Raw genomic sequence first — 20,598 nt, forward strand, 5'->3', positions numbered from 1 at the left:
GGGAGAGAGGAGTATGTGAAGCACATGGGCTCAGGGTGATGGGATAGGTGACCTGGGATCCTGGTCCTGGCCCCAGCTCTCAGGCTGCCTGCTGGATGACCCTGGGCCAATGCCTTCCCTCTCTGGGCCCCTTTCTCTTCATCTGTAAAATGAGAGAGTTGAACTGGATAATTTCTAGGGCCCTTCCAACCTTAAGTAAGAGTCTATGATGGAGGAGAAAGGTAGCCAAGGAGTATTTTGGTCCTGATATTATAGGACAGATGAAGTTCGGAGTGTCCTGAAAACCACTAAAAAGGAGTCTCTGTTTGTGGCCACCTAGTCATTACCCCTGACTCACCTCACCCTGTGAGGGACTGATTCAGGCTTCTGTCCCTCTTCTGTTTTCCCCAGGGACCTCTTTCTGCTGCATTCCAATCTACCCCCACAAACAGTGCTTCCTGTTGGCATCCAGAAGGCTCAGGCTGCTGGGCCTCTGGGCCTGAGATGGGTGACTGAGGCCATCCCAGAGTAAACACAGGGGCCTCAGCCACTGCTATTACGAAGCATATACCACCTGGGTGGGTCAGAGCTGGGAATGCTTATTGTACAGCAGGTCACGGGCTGGGCCACCAGCAGAAGAGTCACCTTTGCTGTGAGAATTTAAATCCATCCTTCCACGTATCAAAATTCTTTGAACATCTACCATGTGCCAGGCTTTGGGGTTCAGGGCAGGCAACATATTCTCTCTAACTATAGCTCTCAAACCTTCGACCCACAGTAAGGAATGTTTTACATCATGATCCAGGATACACACAGGTGCACACGTGTGATGTATGTATCTTTGTACATGCAACATTCTATGACATTTTCTTTTTTGAGATGGAGTCTCACTCTGTCACCTAGGCTGGAGTGCAGTGGTGCGATCTCGGCTCACTGCAACCTCCACCTCCCAGGTTCAAGTGATTCTCCTGTGTCAGCCTCCCGAGTAGCTGGGACTACAGGCACCCACCACCACACCCAGCTAATTTCTGTATTTTTAGTAGAGACGGGGTTTCACCATGTTGGCCAGGCTGGTCTCGAACTCCTGACCTCAGGTGATCCACCTGCCTTGGCTTCCCAAAGTGCTGGGATTATAGGCATGAGCCACTGCGCTCGGCCCAATATTTACTATTCTCTTTATTTTTTAAGATGCTGGTTGCTAGGCACTAAATTGATTTCACAACCTTTTCAAAGGTGGGACCAGCTGTTGGTGGACCATTGTTCTAGGCAGCCTTCCCTGACCATCTCTTCTGTCCTCCACTCCACTGCTGTGTCTGGGTTGAACATCCCTCCTCTGTGCTTTACAAGCCTACCTCTTAGCACTTAGCCCTGGACAGTAGAAGTATCTTTATTAGCCTATCTCCCCCACAAGTCTGGGAGCAGCTGAGGGCAGGAACCACGTGACTATGTCTGATTCATCGCTGTGTCCCCAGCATCTCACATGGGTCCCATGAGTTGGAGCTGACTAAATGTTTGTAAAAGACAAAGCATGCAGGCAGGCAGAGCACCTGCTCCCAGGTCCCTCGTATTGTTCAACTAATCACACCAAATTCAATACCTGGTACATGATAGACAACTTATGATTCTGAATAATGAAAACAATCCATTATATTTCTATGCACATCCAAGTTTTCAAAGCAGTTTAACATGTCAGAGATCTTAACCCAGTGGCTCTCAGGACAAATCTGGTTGCAGTTTTTGTTTGGTTGGTCCAATTCTTGAAGCTGCTTGGGTTCGAGCACCTAGGTGGGGCCATGCACTGCCCAGACCCCTCCCACTCCCTGTTGTGTGACCCTAGCAGCATCAGTCATTTCTGGTACCTGCCTTAAAGCCTTTGAGCTCAGGGGCCTTGCATCTCATAGACTTCTCATGCGTCCAGTGAGCTGGGAATGGGCTCATCCTGAGATTGGGAAACTAGATCTTGGAGTGATGAATGACAGATGTGTGATAGTGAAGCTGGAACTCAAACCCACTCCCATCTTACCACAGCCCAGTGGTCTCTCCACTACCCTCTACTGCTGCTTACATTGGGACCATAAAGCCATAAATGATAGCAACTGCAGACAGTTATTACATATTCTAATCAATACTGCAAACACAAAACAAAAGAGAGACTGAGTTAGGATCTCTTGCCCCACAGAGGCTGGAGAGCTGAGCTGAGAGAGGTGAGAGAGATGGCGTGGTGTGGTGGTTAAAAGCCTGGGGCCTGGAATCCATGCCTCAGGCTGGCCTCTAGTCCTAGATCTACCACTGACCAGCTCTGTGATCATGAATAGGTTACTTTTCCCCTTGGAGCCTCAGTCTCCTCATCTGTAAAAGGGGCATTGTGGTAGTACCTATTGGAGAAATTATGGTTAGAAAAAAAAAAGATTAAGTATTCAAAATACATAGGACAGCACCTGGCCCAAGACAGGTGTCCTGTGATTGGTAATCGTGGCTGTTATCATTATGATGATTATTGACTCAGGCTGGAGAGAAAGAAGTGAGTTAGAGCCTGGGATTGGTTAAGCTTTCTCTAGGTGCCTGAGAGGAGTCTCTAGGGAGACAGATGTGCCTGGATATGCCGTCTTTCTGCCTCCTCAATGGTTTTGCTTGGAAAATGAGGTGCTGCTGAAACTTTGGGATCTGCAAATGCTTGATTATGGCATTCAGAGCCCCAGCCTAACTTTGAAGGTCTACCTTCCACCCTGCTGTCTCTTCTGCCCCATGTTCTAGTCCAAGAGGACTAGCTGGCATCCATTCATAAACACACCCAGCACTTCCTACTGCCTATTCTCACCTCATGTATTCCCCCAGCGCAGAATGCCTTTCCCTCTTTTCTCCACGCATCTCAGTCCTCCTCATCTCTCAATGCTTAGCACATAACAGAAGGCCATGAAGTCTTTGCCTGCAACCCTCAAACAAGGGCATGTGGCTTTGCCTGTGCATCCACAGCTCAGCTGGGAAAGGAATGCTTATTGTGGAGGATCCTTGCTAGGCTCTGTGCCAAGCACCTTAACAGCTTACCTTGGCCATGCGCAGTGGCTCACGCCTATAATCCCAGCACTTCAGGAGGCTGAGGCTGGCAGATCACCTGAGGTCAGGAGTTCAAGACCAGCCTGGTCAACATGGTGAAACCCTGTCTCTACTGAAAATACAAAAATTAGCTGGGCACGGTGGCACACACCTGTAGTCCCAGCTACTCGGGAGGCCGAGGCAGAAGAATTGCTTGAACCTGGGAGGCAGAGGTTGCAGTGAGCTGAGATCATGCCACTGCACTTCAGCCTGGATGACAGAGCAAGACTCGGTCTCAAAAACAAACAAAAAAACAGCTTACCTCGCATGCTCTTCCCTGCCACCCCAAGCGGGTAATTTGCATGAGACACAGTTTGCAATTTGCAATGAAGACACTTGGTCTCAGGTTAATAACTTGCTCATGTCACACAGCTAGTGATACAGACAGATTCAAGCCCCAATCTTCCCAAAGCCTGTCCTTTTCATTCTTCTTGCCAGCTTCATGGTTCTGGTTTATTCTGTATTCCTCTATCTCCTCTCTAGATAGGGGCATGTCTGATTTATAGTTGTTCCTCCACCAAGCACAGTTCCTGGCACCCAGTGGGAGCTCAGTAAGGTTCCCAAGTGAATGAAAAAGTCCATCTTAGAGCTTTAAGACAAAAACACCACAGTCCTCACAATCAGATGCTACTTCATTTAAAAAAGGGTCCTTTATACACTGTGAGCTAATAAAAAAGCATTTGGAGCTATTTGGGCAAATGGCCTTTACCATGATGGGAAACTGGGAGACTAACTCTAGCCCTTCCCCCTCCTACACGTCCCTGTCATTCCTCTTAGGAAGGATAAGCTAGAGCCTCGCTGGCAGTTTGTACGAGTATCTCTTTCATGGGGCTGTTGCTTGCCTCAGTGTTACTAGTAGTAATCATTTGCAAAATAACTGTACCACTAATCTTTACTCCCTCCTCCCAATTAATGATACCCCATGCGAGTGTCTCAGATGAAAGACACATTATTAATATTCAAAGAAAAAACCCTCGTAACCATTTTAACATATACAACTAACAATGAACTAAATTTGCTTTGTGGAAGACAGAGAGTGAGCATCCCAAATTAGTTTATGTAAAAGCTGAAATTCTTCCCCGAAAGGTCTCAGTACCATCCTCAAAGAATATCCTGATCATCAGAAATGCCGTCAAGACTCCCGCCAACATTATCCCCTTTGTTGTCTGAAATGTCGAATCAAGCACATCTGGCAAATGTCCTAGAGCTCACAAATCTTTCAAACAGCGTATAATTCCCAATGGTTAAAGAGATAACGCCACCGCTTAATCGTGCTGCTCTTCAAAATAGCACCAACTTTCCTTCAATCAGAAACAATGGCTTTGGCTTCTTAAAAATATCACACACCAGTGATTATTTGCAGAGAGGGCCCTTTTGCGTTTGAACCTGTGGGTTCCAGACAGAATTTAAAATCAAAACCACAAGCCTCATTTGAATGCACACTCCATTAAATGGACAATGGGAATAAGGGGTGTGGATTGGGGTCTGAAAAGTAACCTGGCTTATGTGACTCGGCTGCCACCACCAGAATCATGAGGAAGATGGGGATGATGGTGGTGGTGACAGCTAACGATGACTGAGCTTTTACCATGCACCAGACCCTCAACCAAGAGGTAGGGAGTACTCATGTGGTCCCTGTTTGACAATGAGGAAACAGGCTCAGTGGGGTTAAGGAATTCCCCCAGGAAATTTGGCAGGAGCCTGAATTCACACTCAGGCTTGCCTGCCTCCCCAGGTTTCCCACTTTCCACTTCTGGCCAGCTGCAAGATCATCTGTTGAAAGAGGCATGGGCGAAAAGCTCCCAGACATGATGTTTATCTGCTCCCCACCCAGCTTTAGAAAAGGGTGAAATTTAAGCCGCACAGTGAACACCTAGAGAAGAAAGATCACTTTTGTCTTCTCAATTTTCTCTGGCATTGTTTAGACACCTGAAAACTGGAAACATCCCCAGTGTCCAATAGGAGAGGAATGGTTAAATAACATATAGTTTATTCTTACTATAGACTACAATGCAATCATTAAAAATGGCAGCGAAGAAATAGATCTATTGATATACAAAGGTATCCATATTCTATTTCAGGTGATAAAGCAGGATAATAATAATAGCCAGCATTTGCCAACTGCTTACTGTGTTCCAGGCACTGCTCTAAGCCCTTTACGTATATTTTATTTTATTTCATTTTATTTAATCTCCACAGTAACCCTGCAAAGTCGTTATCCTTGTTATTCCCACTTTACAGATGATGAAACTGAGGCAAGGTGAAATGCCTGCCCAAAGTCAAACTGATAGCAAGTGGCAGAGCTGGAACTGGAAGCCAGGTCCAGCTGACTTCGATGCTAAAGTTAATGTTAGAGCTGACTTTGAATGAGAAGTTGGAGTTTACTAATGAATGAAAGAAAGAACTGAGGGCCTTCCTAGCAGCCCTATATTTTATAGAGATATAAAAAGTACATATCCAAAGAGTGTAAGGTTGCAGATGCCTATTCCCAAGATAGTTCTCTGCCCACTTTCTTGCTCAAAAATTGGCCAATGAACAAGTCTTTCTTTTTTTTTTTCTTTGAGACGGAGTCTTGCTCTGTTGCCCAGGCTGGAGTGCAGTGGCGCCATCTCGGCTCACTGCAAGCTCCGCCTCCTGGGTTCACGCCATATTCTCCTGCCTCAGCCTCCTGAGTAGCTGGGACTACAGGTGCCCCCCACCATGCCCGGCTAATTTTTTTTTGTATTTTTAGTAGAGACAGGGTTTCACCGTGTTAGCCAGGATGGTCTCGATCTCCTGACCTAGTGATCCGCCCGCCTTGGCCTCCCGAAGTGCTGGGATTACAGGCATGAGCCACTGCACCCAGCCAATTTTTTGTATTTTTAGTAGAGATGGGGTTTCACCGTGTTAGCCAGGATGGCGTCGATCTCCTGACCTCGTGATCCGCCCACCTCGGCCTCCCAAAGTGCTGGGATTACAGGCATGAGCCACCGCGCCCGGCCAATGAACAAGTCTTTCAATGCCACTGACAAACCAAGACTCCCCTAATCTTGAAGCCACTGCCTTCTCCTGACAGATGAGAAATCTGAGACCCAGAGAGGGTAAATGACGTGTCCAACCCCACACATACTGTCTGTGATAGAGCCAGGGCTGGTACCCTGGTTTCCCACTGCTAGGCCAGAACTCCTTCTGCAAACCCAGGCTACCTTGCCACAGTGCTTCCCTTGCAGTTTCTGCAAAATGGCCGAGTGAGACTCCCCCACAGCCTCCTCCCGCTGTCATCCCTCCAGCGAGACAAAAGGCAATTTATCGAAATGTTATAATCACCTGGAGGCTGGCACGCAGGGACATCCATGCTTTATCTGCGGTGTTGTTAGCAGCACCATAATGAAGGCTTTGTGGAGGGATAATACACTGTAACTGCCAAATCAAATGCCCACACCAATCACACATCCCTGCCAGCAGATGGGCATTTGCTGTAAGCAAAAGAGGTAGGAAAGAAAGTTATGAGTATTGAATGCCTCCGTGATGCCAGGGACTTACCACATCCCAGTTCTTTGAGGAATAGACCATTATTCGTATTTGGCAGATGCAGAAACTGAGGCTCAGGGAGTAAGTTATTTACTGACAGTCAAGCAGCTAGTAAAGGGAGGAATCAGGGTATGAACCTAGGTCCATGTGATACCGGAGGCCATGCTCTGAACGGACGAAATATGCTGTGGCCTTTCCTGAACCATGAACCTGTCTGAGAATCTAGGCCCAGCTACGGACCTCTCCCCAGAGAAATACACTTGAATTCACAAACACAATTTTGCCTACAGAGGGCGGGATTGGCCACTTGGAAGCCATCCATACAGCCCTGTCAGGACCTTTGCTCTAGGAATAACAGCCTGCCCAGCTTGCTGCCTCTCCCTGGACTGCAGGAATTGCCCATTGCCATCCTCTTTCCCCACCCCAGTTCCAAAGGCCCTGGAAATTCCCCTTCCAGCCATGGTGCCCATCAGATTCTGGTAACAATTCCTCCCCTGCCGCCCCCCGACTCCCCCACAGCAGCCTCCTGGAGACATTTGAGGGACACAGCTTCCCCTTCCATGGCTGGAGTCAACCCGGGCCAGCGCTGTAATGGTTTGTTTTGTCTCCTTTAATAGAAGTGAGTGGAAAGCCAGACCCTATGAGGCCGGAACCTGCTCTCTTTCTCAGCCCAAGCTCTGGAACTCAGCACTGTTGACTGAAACCCCTCAGGTCCAGGAGAGGCGGACAGGGTCACAGACAGGTATTTAGAGCCAGCCAGATCTGCAAGCAGATCCCAACGCTGCCATTCACCAGCTGCGTGACCTTGAGCTAGGCCCTTAACTTCTCTGAGCTTCAGTTTCTTCACCTGAAAAAATGGGGACAGAAATAGACCTCCCTTCCAGGGCTGTGGCCTGAAGTGAGATGACACGCATGAGGTGAGATGACACACTCCAGCAAGAACAGCGGCTGGCCCGAAAGAAGCACCTGGTGCATGTTGACAATCACAGTCGTGATTCCTTTTATACCCAGGATGAAAAGGTGAAAAGCAGGGGCCTCCTTAACTCCACATCCCAAAGGCAGGAGCCAGTGTTTCCATGGCAAACTGCAGTCTGGCCTCCTCCCATCTGCTTTTAATTCTAATTTCAAGACTGGACTAGAGGCCTGTGGTTTTCTGATCTCTCTACCCAGCCCCTGGCATTCCGTTGTGGACATGCCCCCATCATCCTCATCATTTCTTATGCACCTAGAGCCTTAGGCCCTCTAAGCTCCCCCTAGACACAGGCCTTTGTTGAGCCCCTGCATCCACCAGGGTTTCACTTGGGGATCAGACCCAGTGCCTGGTCCCCACCAAAACCAGTGCAGGGCTAGAGGGAACATATACATAAATAGACAGTCACAGGACTGGGGTGGGTGTTCTCTGGATAGAGGCCTGGGCCCTTTAGGGAGCCTAAATGTTCGAAAGACTGTGAAGAAACTCCCACCCCTCAAAATATAGCTTAGGAATCGAAATAACATAAACCATAAAAAAGCATAGGAAGCAGTCCAACACAATTCTATATTCCCTAGGATGTTTAATTTTAAATATCAAATATGAGATTCTTTCCAGAAAACTGGGAGTATCCCTATTTCAGTGGTGCTAGGAGCTACATTCACAGTGTGCTACACACACAGAGAAGAGCATCAGTGTGTCCCAAGCCGTCCAGATGGTGTCCTGGAAAAGATGGAGTTGGCTAGACCTAAAAGGATGAGAGGTGGATTCTGCTGCATGGAAGGGAAGGAGCAATATGGGCAAATGTCCAGAGGGATGCAGAGGTACAGGGTGCTCCGGATGGAGCAGCTGAGAAGCTTGTGTGTTGGGGGGTGGGGAAGGTGTCAAGGAGGCCTCAGACTGGACTTTGATGAGTATGGAGGAGTAGGTCTCAGCGGGGCATTCAAGGCAGAGGGACCCAGTGTGGGCTGGAGAGAACCTTGAATAGCAGGTTAGGGAGTTTAGCTTCAGTCCTTCAGCCGGTGAGGAGTAAAGACGGGAGTTGCAGAAGAGTTCCATAGGGAAGTGGGTAGTGGTCAAGGCTGCAGCTCTGAAGACAGACTTGGCTATCACCCTGCACCCACTCACATGAGCTGGGTGAGCTCGGGCAGACACCTTCACTTCTGAGCCTCAGTAGCCTCCCCTGTAAAAGAGGTAAGGACATTGTCTTTCCACGGCCGCTGTGACGATTCTGTGAGTTCTGGTCTGTCAAAGACTTCTGCAGATTCCTCCTTAACATCCCTGCTGACTGTTGCTACTGCTCTAGTCTTAATTCAGCCCTCAACATTTGCCGACTGGACAACAAGCTCCCGACTGCCAGGGCCCCTTCAGTCCATTGTCCACGTGCAGCCAGGGATTAGGGGCCAAAAGGAGCAGAGGGTCAACGCAGAGGCTGTGGGGTCAGGCCAATAGAGTGACCTTGGCCATGGCACTTGGTTCCTCTGAGCTGCCTTAGGACAGCAGCTAGGCGTCATGAACATGTTTAGTGAACATGGATTCAATTATAAGTGCTCAAAAAGAAAAGAGGGCACCAGGAAACAGGAAGAACAGCAACATCAACAGTGTTGGTGATTTTGCATCCCCTCTCCATTCAGCACACATGCGTTCTGCAGCAAATATGAGGACACTGCATCAGTCATCTCCATCCCTGTGTGCCTCATGTCCTGGGAGCACCTTGCTACAGAGGATGACTCTAGCATTTAAAGATATGTACCTGGACATGGTGGCTCAAGCCTGTAATCCTAGCACTTTGGGAGGCTGAGGTGGGTGGATCACTTGAGGTCAGGAGTTCAAGACTAGCTTGGCCAACATGGTGAAACCCTGTCTCTACAAAAAATACAAAAATTAGCCAGGTGTGGTGGCGGGTGCCTGTAATCCCAGCTACTTGGGAGGCTGAGACAGGAGAATCACTTGAACCTGGGAAATGGAGGTTGCAGTGAGCCAAGATCGCGTCACTGCACCCCAGCCTGGGTGACAGAGCGAGACTCCATCTGGGGAAAAAAAAAAAAAAGATACGTATGTTTTGATCAGTGTCACCCATAAACACTACTCATATGCATCTGGACCTCAACAGCAAGGCAAACTCTCTAACAATTGTCAGAAGACTGGCTATGTGGGCCAGGCATGGTGTGCCTGTAATCCCAGCACCTTGGGAGGCTAAGGTGGGAGGATTGCTTGAAGCCAGGAGTTCAAGACCAGCCTGGACAACAATCCGAGACCCCATCTCTACAAAAAAAGATTTTTAAAAATTAGCCAGGGGTGGTGGCATGCCTGGAGTTCAGCCACTCAGGAAGCTGAGGTAGGAGGATCTCTTGAACCCAGGAGATCAGAGGCTACAGTAAGCCATGATCACACCGTGCACTACAGCCTGGGTGACAGAATGAGACCCCCTGTCTATAAAAAATTTTTTCTTTTTTCTTTTTTTGAGACAGAGTCTTGCTCTGTCGCCCAGGCTGGAGTGCAGTGGCACAATCTCGGCTCACTGCAAGCTCTGCCTCCTGGGTTCACGCCATTCTCCTGCCTCAGCCTCCTGAGTAGCTAGGACTACAGGTGCCCGCCACGACGCCTGGCTAATTTTTTGTATTTTTAGTAGAGACAGGGTTTCACCGTGTTAGCCAGGATGGCCTTGATCTCCTGACCTCGTGATCTGCCTGCCTCGGCCTCCCAAAGTGCTGGGATTACAGGCGTGAGCCACCGCGCCTGGCCTGTAAAAAATTTTTAAAAATAAGAAGTCTGGCTGTGTGGCACTTAGTGAGATGTCCATCTCCAGCATGGGACCTTCCTAAGAGATTTCCAAGGGTCATTATGACTATGGGAACTTTTCCCCTCACCCATCAACTGGAGCACCTAAGGCTCCCCCTGAGACAACACCAGCTGTGCATACACAGATGTTAATGAGGATTGCATGATGGCAGGCATGCAAAGTGCCAGGCATGGCACCTTGCTCACGGAAGTACTTCCTAATATGAGGCAGCTATATTCCTTGCCCTGACTTTGCCCCATCCCAGAGATAGTCCTAAATCCAGCCTTAGGCCTAACCTTGGAGACCCCACCTCAATTATTTCCACATATTAAAACAAAGTGTATCCACATGAAATATAAATCCCACATTAAATATAAAAATGTTGCTGTTGCTTGGTAAACTGCTTTACTACGAGTCTTTAACAATTGGCCTTGATTTCCTGAGAGTCATGCATACTGGAGAATTCTCAAAAAATGAGGAAATTGAGCCTACAAATGGATTTCAAGTGTAATAAAATTGTTTTGATTTCTAAATTTAATAATTAAGTCTGAATACCTTAATTATAACATTTATTAATTTCAGTTTTGTAGTTTCTCTTTTTTTCTATTTAGAGCCAATCATCTTTTTCTAAGGCTTTTACATTTGAATAGGCCTTGAGAAGCTTGTGGGTGCTTGGCCCAGCCCTCCGCCCAGCCCAGAAGATGCTCTTCTACGGGGAAAAGCCGGAGCAGGCCCAAGGCCTTCCACCTCCCCACCCCGTGGCAGGCTTTGCCTAGGCAATGACTCCTCAGTCAATATTGACAATGCTGTGGCCTTGGCCTCTGGCCACCACCACTGCCAGCAAAGTTCAAAGACTCTTTCTTGTCAGGAGTGGTGATGGGGATGCCTGGGCATTGCTGCCCTCACTGTGGCACTGCCATGGCCCTGCCCCGCCAGCTCACGTAGGCTGCATTTGCACAGAGGGTGTGGCAGGGCGTTGGATGGGACCCATAGGTGCCCACAAGCTGGGGAGCCTGCTTTGCAGTGCACCCCCCATCCCAGCCTGGAGTCCTCTGAGGATGGGCCTAGACCCCCCGCAAAAGATGACAGCCCCTATGACAGAAGCTTCCTTCCCCCAAGGCCTGCCTCAGCCCTGTGCTCACTGCCACCCTGGCATTCGGCATGAGCCCTGGGCTGTCTCTGTGGGTTGGAAGTGCCTCTGCCTTCTGCATGTGATGACACACACTGAGACTTTAGGGACTCACATCCTGCCACACTCAGCCAGTCACATGAGCCACACACTAATGCACACCTCCCCTCAGCTGTAGCCACTCCCACACTCACACACACCTCTTCACGCTTATGCTGGTGTGAGAGCAGTTGGATGGAAATACACACACACCTGTGTTTGTGCACACACTCGCAGCTTCACTGAGCGTAACTCTGGGGCCAGACACACTGAGCCTTTCCCTCTGCCCTGATGGAAGGATTTGGGGCAAATAATTTCACCCATCAGTTTCCTCATCTTAAGTGGAGACAGCCTCATCTCACTCACTGAGGAGAGGATGAGTGTAGCCCCCCACGTACACGTGGAGCTGGGCACCTCCTAAGTGCCCGGCCAGTGTGAGCTCTGCCACTCTCCCAAGGCAGACGCTTTGTTTCATCTTGGTCTCCTCCCTTCCCTAGTCCCCATCCCAGCCCCCTCACTCACACAGGGTGGAAGCTGCATAGCAGCAGTGACCACAGGTGTGCCCAGCCCAAAGGCGTGCCAAGAGCAGGCAGAGCCCAGCCTGTGGGTGTGCAGTGACCCCAATCCACCTGCCTGCCTTCCCTGGGCCTGCCTGCCCTGGGCTTGCCTGCCCTGGCTTGCCCTGCTGACTTTGAACAAAAATTATTAGCTGAGCTGTGGCCCTTGATCCTTACGGTAGTGATCCTCATGTGAAGACCTCCTCCTCCCGCGGGCTCCCCCTCCATCCTGGCAGGGAACCAGAAGTCCTGGGGGTGTCCTGAGTGAGTCCCTTAAGGATGCTCCCTTACGGGCATCCAGTTCGGGAATGAAAGACCTATCACAATGGTGACTGTAGCTTCCATCTCTGGGTGCCCACCGAGTGCCGTTCATCCTGGTCAGTCCTCATTCTGCCCTCTGCAGAAAGTCTGGTGAAACCTGCTACAAAGGCGAGGAGGGTGGCTCAGAGAGGGGAGTGACATGTCCAGAATCACCCAGCGAGTCGGTGGCTCAGCATCGGATCCAGGCTTGTTCGGCTCCAGAACTCCTTCTAGTCTTTGCTGTGTTGCCACATGAGCCCTGAAGTCCTACCTTCACAAGATAACTTTTGGCGTTTCTTTTGGTTTTTGGCATTTCCTGTGCACCAAGTGCTGTGCTAACCTTTTTCAGGAATGATCTCACTTGGTCCTCATGCAAGCCTTCAAGACAGGCATCTTTGTAGATGAGGAAATGAGACCTAGGGAGGTGTGAGGCCACTTGCTCAAGGTCTGTGAGCTAGTGACACAGAGTTCCAATGCCCTAAGCTCTTAACCATCATGCCACACTGCCCCCTCCCTGCTAATCCTCTGAAGAGCTGATATTTCCTTGCAGCTGTTCTGAGACTTTCAGGATCTCTTTTTTCCCCCAGCTGTGCACTGACCTGCAGGCTGCACTAATGTCACCCGGTGACCTGGGCACAGCTCAGCAGACCCGGCACAGCTGTGCCCTGTACAGGTCAGCTCCTCCCTGCCTTCACTGAGAGACAAGTCCCAGGCCAGCCAGGCTTTGAGCTTCCTGAGTGGGGTTAGTGCCCAGGTATGACCCCACACAACCCAGCCTCTCCATGTGGTAGGGCTGCCCAATCTATTGCCCCAAGTCACAAAAGGAACCAGCAGCTGGCGGTCTTGGACTTGCCCTTGGCGTGCCTGCCTTGCCCTCTCACGAGCTCCGTTTGCCCAGGGTGGGGAAGAAATTCTTCCCCCTTTGTCAAAACCCCACAGGGTAAACCTGTTGCTTTTATGTCCCCAAATTTACATTTCTTTATTCATTATTCACCATGTACTTATGAAATACTTTAAGTGCTGGATCTGTGCTGGGCCCTGACCATCAAAAGTAAATGGTACAGGCTGGAGGGGGTGACCACGACGAACACTGTGACCTCGGCTCAGGGAAGGCTAACATCCGGGCAGGGTCTGTGGGGGTAGGGGACAGCCAAGAGAGTATGAAGCCCAGCCCACACATTCATGGGGGCTTTAAGTATGGATTGTGACCCTGTTCATCAGACAACTCAAAATTCACACCCCCTTTCCTGACCGTAGTGCCTCAGCACACTATGAACTTATACTTTTTTGGAAGAAATCCTAGAATAATACACTCACATTACATTTGGTTGTTTGTGTTAAAAGCAGCAATTTGTCCGCCGGGTGCTGTGGCTCACACCTATAATCCCAGCACTGTGGGAGGCCAAGGCGGGTGGATCATGAGGTCAAGAGATCGAGATCATCCTGGCCAACATGGTGAAATCCCATCTCTACTAAAAATACAAAAATTAGCTGGGCGTGGTGGCGCATGCCTGTAGTCCCGGCTACTCTGGAGACTGAGGCAGGAGAATTGCTTGAACCTGGGAGGCGGGGGTTGCAGTGAACTGAGATTGCACCACTGCACTCCAGCCTGGCGACAGAGCGAGACTCCGTCTCAAAAAAGAAAAAAAAAAGTAGTAATTTGTCAAATATAAATGTTTAAACTATACTATAATTGTTATCACTTTGCTTAGGCCTGTTTTCAATTTTATATACACTAATACTACAAAATGGAAAGTACCTTGGGTCTCTGTTGTGTTCTGAGAGGCCCTGAACCCAAGCCAGGTCCTGAAGGAGGAAGGGTGGTCCCTTGGGAACAGCATATGCAAAGGCACAGAGGCACTGGTGAGCATGCACATGGACTACGGCAGTTCCTCCGGTGGCTGCATTTTACAGTGCGAGGGGAGCTGGGAGGGAAGCGGGGAGGGAAGTAGGCCTGGGAAGCAGGGGGATCTGGCAACCTTGAAGGCCAGGCTAAGGAGTAGGGAGCCTTTTCAGGGAAGTTTTTCACTGGGGTAGCCCATGGTCAGATTTGGGGTGTCTCTTGCAATACGTTTCTTTTCTTCTCTATAAAAAGCCCAATTATCCTAATGACCTATGAGGGCAGGGCGTGCAGCTGGCAGCAAGGTCACTTCCAAAGCTTCAGAACCGTAATAAAGACATCTTTCAGCCCCAAAGATAGACAGACCTAAACCTGAAGTGCACCTGGGTCCTGGCAGCGCTCACTGCTGGTCTCAGTCCCATCTGTCCCTAACACTGGCCACAGGGCTGGCCACAGGATTGGGCTTGCCAATTCGTTCATTAATTCAAAAGCTATCAACTGAGAACCTACTATGTGCCAGACGCTCTCCTAAGCACTAGGATATGATAGTGAACAAGCAGGCAGGGTTTCTGGTCTCACTGGAGCTTACAGTCTGGATAGGGAGACAGACAACATGCATGTAAACAAATACATATGCAGGGAGTGGCTTATGCTATGGAAAAAATAAAATGAAGACAAGATGGAGTGACTGTGAGTGGAGACGGTTAGATTAGGGTCATTGAGAAGGTGACATTTGAGTTGAGACCTGGATGCCGAGAAGGGGGTGCATAGGGAATGTTTGTTGATGGCAACTGACACAAGTCAGAATGAAAAAGGCTTATTCCAGACTTCATCTGGGACAGTATTTATTAAGCACCTACTGTATGCTGGGTCTAGTGGTCAACAAATCAAACATGGTCCCTGCATTGAGAGCTTACAGTCTAATGGGAGAGAAAAACATTATATAAGAAAATATGCAAGCCGGGCGCGGTGGCCCACGCCTGTAATCCCAACACTTTAAGAGGCCGAGGTGGGCGGATCACCTGAGGTCAAGAGTTTGAAACCAGCCTGGCCAACATGGTGAAACCCCATCTCTACTAAAAATACAAAAACTAGCCAGGTGTGGTGGCATGCGCCTGTGATCCCAACTACTCGGGAGGCTGAGGCAGGAGAATTGCTTGAACCCGGGAGTTGGAGGCTGCAGTGAGCCAAGATCGCACCCTTGCACTCTAGCCTGGGCGACAGAGCAAAAACTCCATCTCAAAAAAAGAAAAAAGGCAAATAAGTATAGATTCAAAAATTGTGATCTGAGGGGACCATGAAAGAAAAGGGAGTGAATGACGTCAATCTGGTTGCCTGGGTCTGTGAAGGGATGTCTACTCCTCTTAGAGTACATGAGAATCTCACCTTTTAGGGACCACACTCGGTTTTCATGTATTTCTTAAACTGTTTATTTGGAAGCAGTTAAATTAACAGAATTCTCGCAAAGATAGTACAGAGTTGTCAACATACTCCACGCTTAATTTCCCTGTTATGACTGTCTTACATTGGATGGCACATCTGTCACAATTAGTGAACTAATATTGATGCTATGATTCACTAAAGCCCACACTTTTTACAGATGCCTTTTCCTAATGTCCATTTTCTGTTGCAAGATCCCATCCTGTCTCCTTAGGCTCCACTGGGGGATAGCTGTTTCTTAGGCTTTCCTTGTTTTTGGTGACAGTTTTGGGGAGTACTGGTCAGATATTTTGTAGGATGCCCCTCAACTGGAATCTGTCTGATGTTTTTTCTCATGATTAGATTGGAGTTGTGGGTTTGGGAGGAAGGTCACAGAAGTAAAGTGTCATTTTCATCGCATCCTATCAAGGGTCCAGACTGTCACCATGACTTACCAATGTTGCTGTTAACCTTGATCACCTGGCTGAGGTAGTGTTTGTGAGGTTTCTCCATTATAAAGTTACTTTCCCCTGCTCCCTTTCCATACTGTACTCTTTGAAAGTCACTATGCACAGCCAGGCTTCAGAAGTGGGGATTTTTGCTGCAACTCTTTGAGGGCAGAGTACATAAATTACTTGGAATTCTCCTGCATGGATTTGTCTATTCTGATTTTTATGCATTTTTACTAGTATCTTTATGCAAGGTTTTTTTGCTTTTCAGGAGTTCAAGAAAACTGTTGGTATTTCTAGGAACCTAGAAATTTTATTTTATTTATTTATTTATTTATTTATTTATTTAGAGACAGGGTCTCAACTCTGTCACCCAGGCGATCACAGCTCCCCGCAGCCTCAACCACCCCAGGCTCAGGTAATCCTCTCATATCAACCTCCCGAGTAGCTGGGACCACAGGCGCTTGCCACCATGCCCAGCTAATTTTTCTATTTTTTGTAGAGAAGAGGTTTTGCCATGTTGCCCAGGCTGGATTAAAACTCCCAGGCTCAAGCAATCTGTCCACCTCGGCCTCCCAAAGTGTTGGGAGTACAGTTATGAGCCACTGCGCCCAGCTGAAATATCTTATTTCAATTAACAAAATGCATGAAGTTACCAAGACATTAAATTGGAGGGTAGGAAAAAAGCCAATTTTTTTTTTTTTTTTTTGAGACAGAGTCTCGCTCTGTCACCATGCTGGAGTGCAGTGGCGCAATCTCGGCTCACTGCAACCTCTGCCTCCTGGGTTCAAGTGATTCTCCTGCCTCAGCCTCCCAAGTAGCTGGGACTACAGGCACCCACCACCATGCCCGCCTAAGTTTTGTATTTTTGTAGAGACGGGGTTTCACCATGTTGGCCAGGATGGCCTTGATGTCTTGACCTCGTGATCCACCCACCTCAGTCTCCCAAAGTGCTGGGATTACAGTCATGAGCCACCACGCCCGGCAAAAGCCAATAATTATTTTAATTTTTTTTATTTTGTCAATATCCATTAGTGAAAGAAGATTTGGGAAATAAAAGCAGAAAGAGAAACTCTCTCGTCCAACTATGCAGGGCTATTATTCACATTTCAATTTATCTTTAATTTTTCTTCTGTGCACAGTTATTATATAGGATATACTATGTTTACTTTTATTTCTTGTCTCTCCTTGCCTTTTTTCTTTTGCTTATTATCACATCAAAAAAATTTCTCCCATGTTGCTATACAAACTTCCTAACAATTATTTTCAGTAGCTGCTAAATATCTCTTCACGTGTCTTATAGTATCCACCTCCCCGAATCTAGCATGATGCCTGGCACATAATTATTTGTTAAATGAATGCATATACAACAAAATAATCATTCCTTCATTTTTAGAAATGTACATTTTCCTTTTTCCTGATTCTAAATAGTTCCGAGACAAATAGATTATCCCTTTAAGAATAGTGTCCCAGAGTGGAATTACCGGGCCAACAGGAACCAAAAATTTTTAAGATAAATGCACCAAACCAGAAATCTTCCATCTCTCTGCACCACTGGCAGTTGTGCCAAGGGTAATAATTTACAATTGATTAAAGAGTTTGTGGGGTGTTTTTTTCCCCATCTTTTTTCTCCCTCCTCTCCCTCTCCCCTCCTGTCAAAAAAGGGGAGAAATTATCTGAGAAGGTGAAGATGTTCTCAGACAATCATATTAACATATTCCAACAATTGCAATTTGCAAAATAGTAATCACAACTCCCAGGATCTGGGAGGCATTAATCAAAGCTGCAGGTTTAATTCCATTTTAAATATTGATGAAATGTGCTTCCGCAGCCTCACCCTGGCGTGGCAGGGCCAGGGGAGCCGCAGAGAGGCACAGGGAAGGCGGAGGGAGGGTTGGTGAGCAGCTGCTGGGAGGGGAGGCATCTGTGATTCAAATTGGTGGCTGTACAGCCAGGTAGAGAGTGAAAGGGGTAGTGAAGAGGGCTGTTAAGTCCATTGCTGTCAATTTTTAACGATCAGGGAGGGGCCTGAGGACTGGTTCAGCACAATACACCCAGTTTGTCTGGTTTCAGGGGTTACTGCTGAAGAGGTTGCAGCTGCACTGATTCGAATAGCCTGGAGACTTCAGAACTGTAATTATCAACCAGGCTGCTCACAGTGTGGCAAAAGTGGGCTCCACCAGCGCTTAACTCCTTGTGTGCTGACACATCATCGCTGCTTTCCCCACCCCCGGATTTCCCAGCCTCAGCAGGGACTCCCAGGCAGCCTCCCCAGAGGAAACTGAGGCTCACTGGCTGCTTGCCAGAGTGTGCCAGGCAGCAAGCCGTTTTCCTTAGGTCTCATGTAAAGAAATGGTGGGCAGGTGGTTAGTGATGTGGAGGCAGCCTCAGCTCCTGGCATGCTCACATCTGCCCTAGGGTGAGAGGTCAGGCTGCAGAGCCTGGTGAACCTTGGTTTGAATCCACTGGCGATGGACTTAGGACAAGGCTCTCCCCTACCCGACTGGGCTGTTACAAAGATCCAATGAGACACAGTGTCTGCAAAGCACCAAGCACACATAGGCTGTCTGTGAGCTTCCATCTCTCTGCCCCTGGGTCTGCTGCCTTTCACAAAAAAGGAAGGCATCCCTGGCAGAGGATCTGATTCAGGCAAGCTTTCCGCCGGCCCTCTGTGTTTCAGCTCTCAGGGAGTGCCCTTGTTCCCAAGCATCTGCCATTTGTTACCCAAGGAGGGTGGACACACCCATCCTCCCATCTCTTAGGCAGGAGGCACTGGGCTAGACATAGGGTAAGGAGAGGAGGCAAGAACTCCTCCAGTGCTCTGGCCCTCAGGAGAACTGGTTAAAGGCAGGGAGTGGCACCAAGGGAAGGGAGGAGTGGTGGGAAGGTGGAGAGGCAGGAAGGCAGGGAGAAGGCAGCGTGGTGTGAAAAGAGCATGGGCAGCTGCAAGGATGGTGCAGGAAGGATGTGCAGGACTCGTTGACCCTCCTTCTGGAAGGAATGTAACCCCAGAGACATTCTCCACGTATCCATGAAGGGGTGTGGCCAAGAACGCTTGTCCCAGCATTGTTCCTTGTAGTGGGAGTTGCAGGCAACCTCCGCATCCACCACCGGCACGGAGAGGAAAACATGACGGAAGCCAAGCATGGAATATTAGGCAACAGTAAGAAGCAAAGAGCTGGATGTACACACAGCAACAAGAATAGGTCTTGAGTGAAAGCTGTGAGACATAATGAAAGCCACAGCACAATGCCATTTCTGTAAATTAAAAACACATTTGTACACAAAACAACAGCACATATTTTACAGAGCAACATGCATTTTGAGGGGTCTCTATCCCATCATTGGAGTAGGTCCCTGTAGTGGTGGAGGAGGGGCCAGTGTGGGTTTGGAGGAAAAAGGAGGAAAAATGAAAATAAAGTAAATCCACGGAGGGGTCTTGCACAGAGAGATGATGGCAGCGTGCTGTGGACTGAAGAATATGATTCACTCAAGTCTCTATTTGAGGTTTAAAAAACAGCACAGGCTTTATAGCTGGACAATCCTAGGTTCTAGTCTGAGCTCTCCCACATACTGACCCTGTGGCTGTGGACAAGTGCCTTGACCTCTGTGAGCCTCTGTTTGTTCATCTGTAAAATGGTGACGAAGGCTTGCCCATTGGGTGGTTGGTCATGAAGATTAAACTAAGGAGACACTGCATTTAGGGCTGTCAGGGCACAGCGGCGAGCTCCTGCCCCTCTCCGTTCCCCACTGAAAGGCCTGGAGTAAACAAGAGGGTGTTAGTCCCCTGGAGAAACCATGGGTTCTTGAAAGGGTCAAGAATGGAGAGCCTAGAAAGGAAATGAAAATCTCAGGACTCTGTCTCCCAGCACCACTGGCAAGGCCTAGACCCGCTGTCCTGGGGCTGCCGGGTGTGGGCTGTCAGACCAGGCAAGTGCCCGACTGTGAAGCAGCTGCTCTCTGCCTGTCAGATGAGTCCAGCTTAGGGTGGCCAGACTGCCTCATGCTTGCCTCCGCCAGCAGCACCCACAGCTAGAAACCCTTCTGTGTTCAATTTCCCCAAGACCAGGCACTCCGAGGAATTCAGTGTAAATGAAAAGTCTGTTCCTCCCCACACGAAGCTACACAGACTGGCCATCGACAGACCATCCCAGTCCCAAGGCCCCACCTGGGGAACCCCCCCAGGCCAGGAAAGGTCCCAGCGAGCACCAAGCATGACCAGCTCTTCCTCTTTCCTTGCAGATGATGACGAGCATGAGTGGATCACCCGTACCTGTCCAAAGGGCTAGGACGAGATCATGGGTCACAGGCCCGAGCTGTGAACTCTGTGGCTGCCTCCACCAGAAGTTTCCATCTGTGCTACTGGCATTGGCTGCCCCGGGGGAACAGGCTGTAGTTCTAGAACCTGACTTTTAACTCAGGAATAAAGACTTTCTGCAGTCAGTGGCCCCAAGTGTATTTTCCTTAAAAGATTGTTTCTCAGTGGGCATCATTTAACCTGGACAAAATTGTGAGCTATAGATATTCCCAG

General features: G+C 48.7%; 1 protein-coding gene across 1 annotated transcript in view; it reads left to right on the forward strand.

Moving 5' to 3' along the window:
* The window catches only part of MORN5 (MORN repeat containing 5), a 39,483-nt gene extending 18,968 nt beyond the window's left edge, over window positions 1-20,515 (forward strand). Inside the window, exon 5 of the mRNA XM_012508774.2 lies at window positions 20,310-20,515. Within this exon, the coding sequence (XP_012364228.1) occupies window positions 20,310-20,356 (47 nt within the window). The 3' untranslated portion in view covers window positions 20,357-20,515. The remainder of the gene's footprint in view (window positions 1-20,309) is intronic.
* The last annotated feature ends 83 nt before the right edge of the window (window positions 20,516-20,598 follow it).

Source organism: Nomascus leucogenys, chromosome 8 (assembly GCF_006542625.1).
Source record: "Nomascus leucogenys isolate Asia chromosome 8, Asia_NLE_v1, whole genome shotgun sequence".
Classification (NCBI taxonomy): domain Eukaryota; kingdom Metazoa; phylum Chordata; class Mammalia; order Primates; family Hylobatidae; genus Nomascus; species Nomascus leucogenys.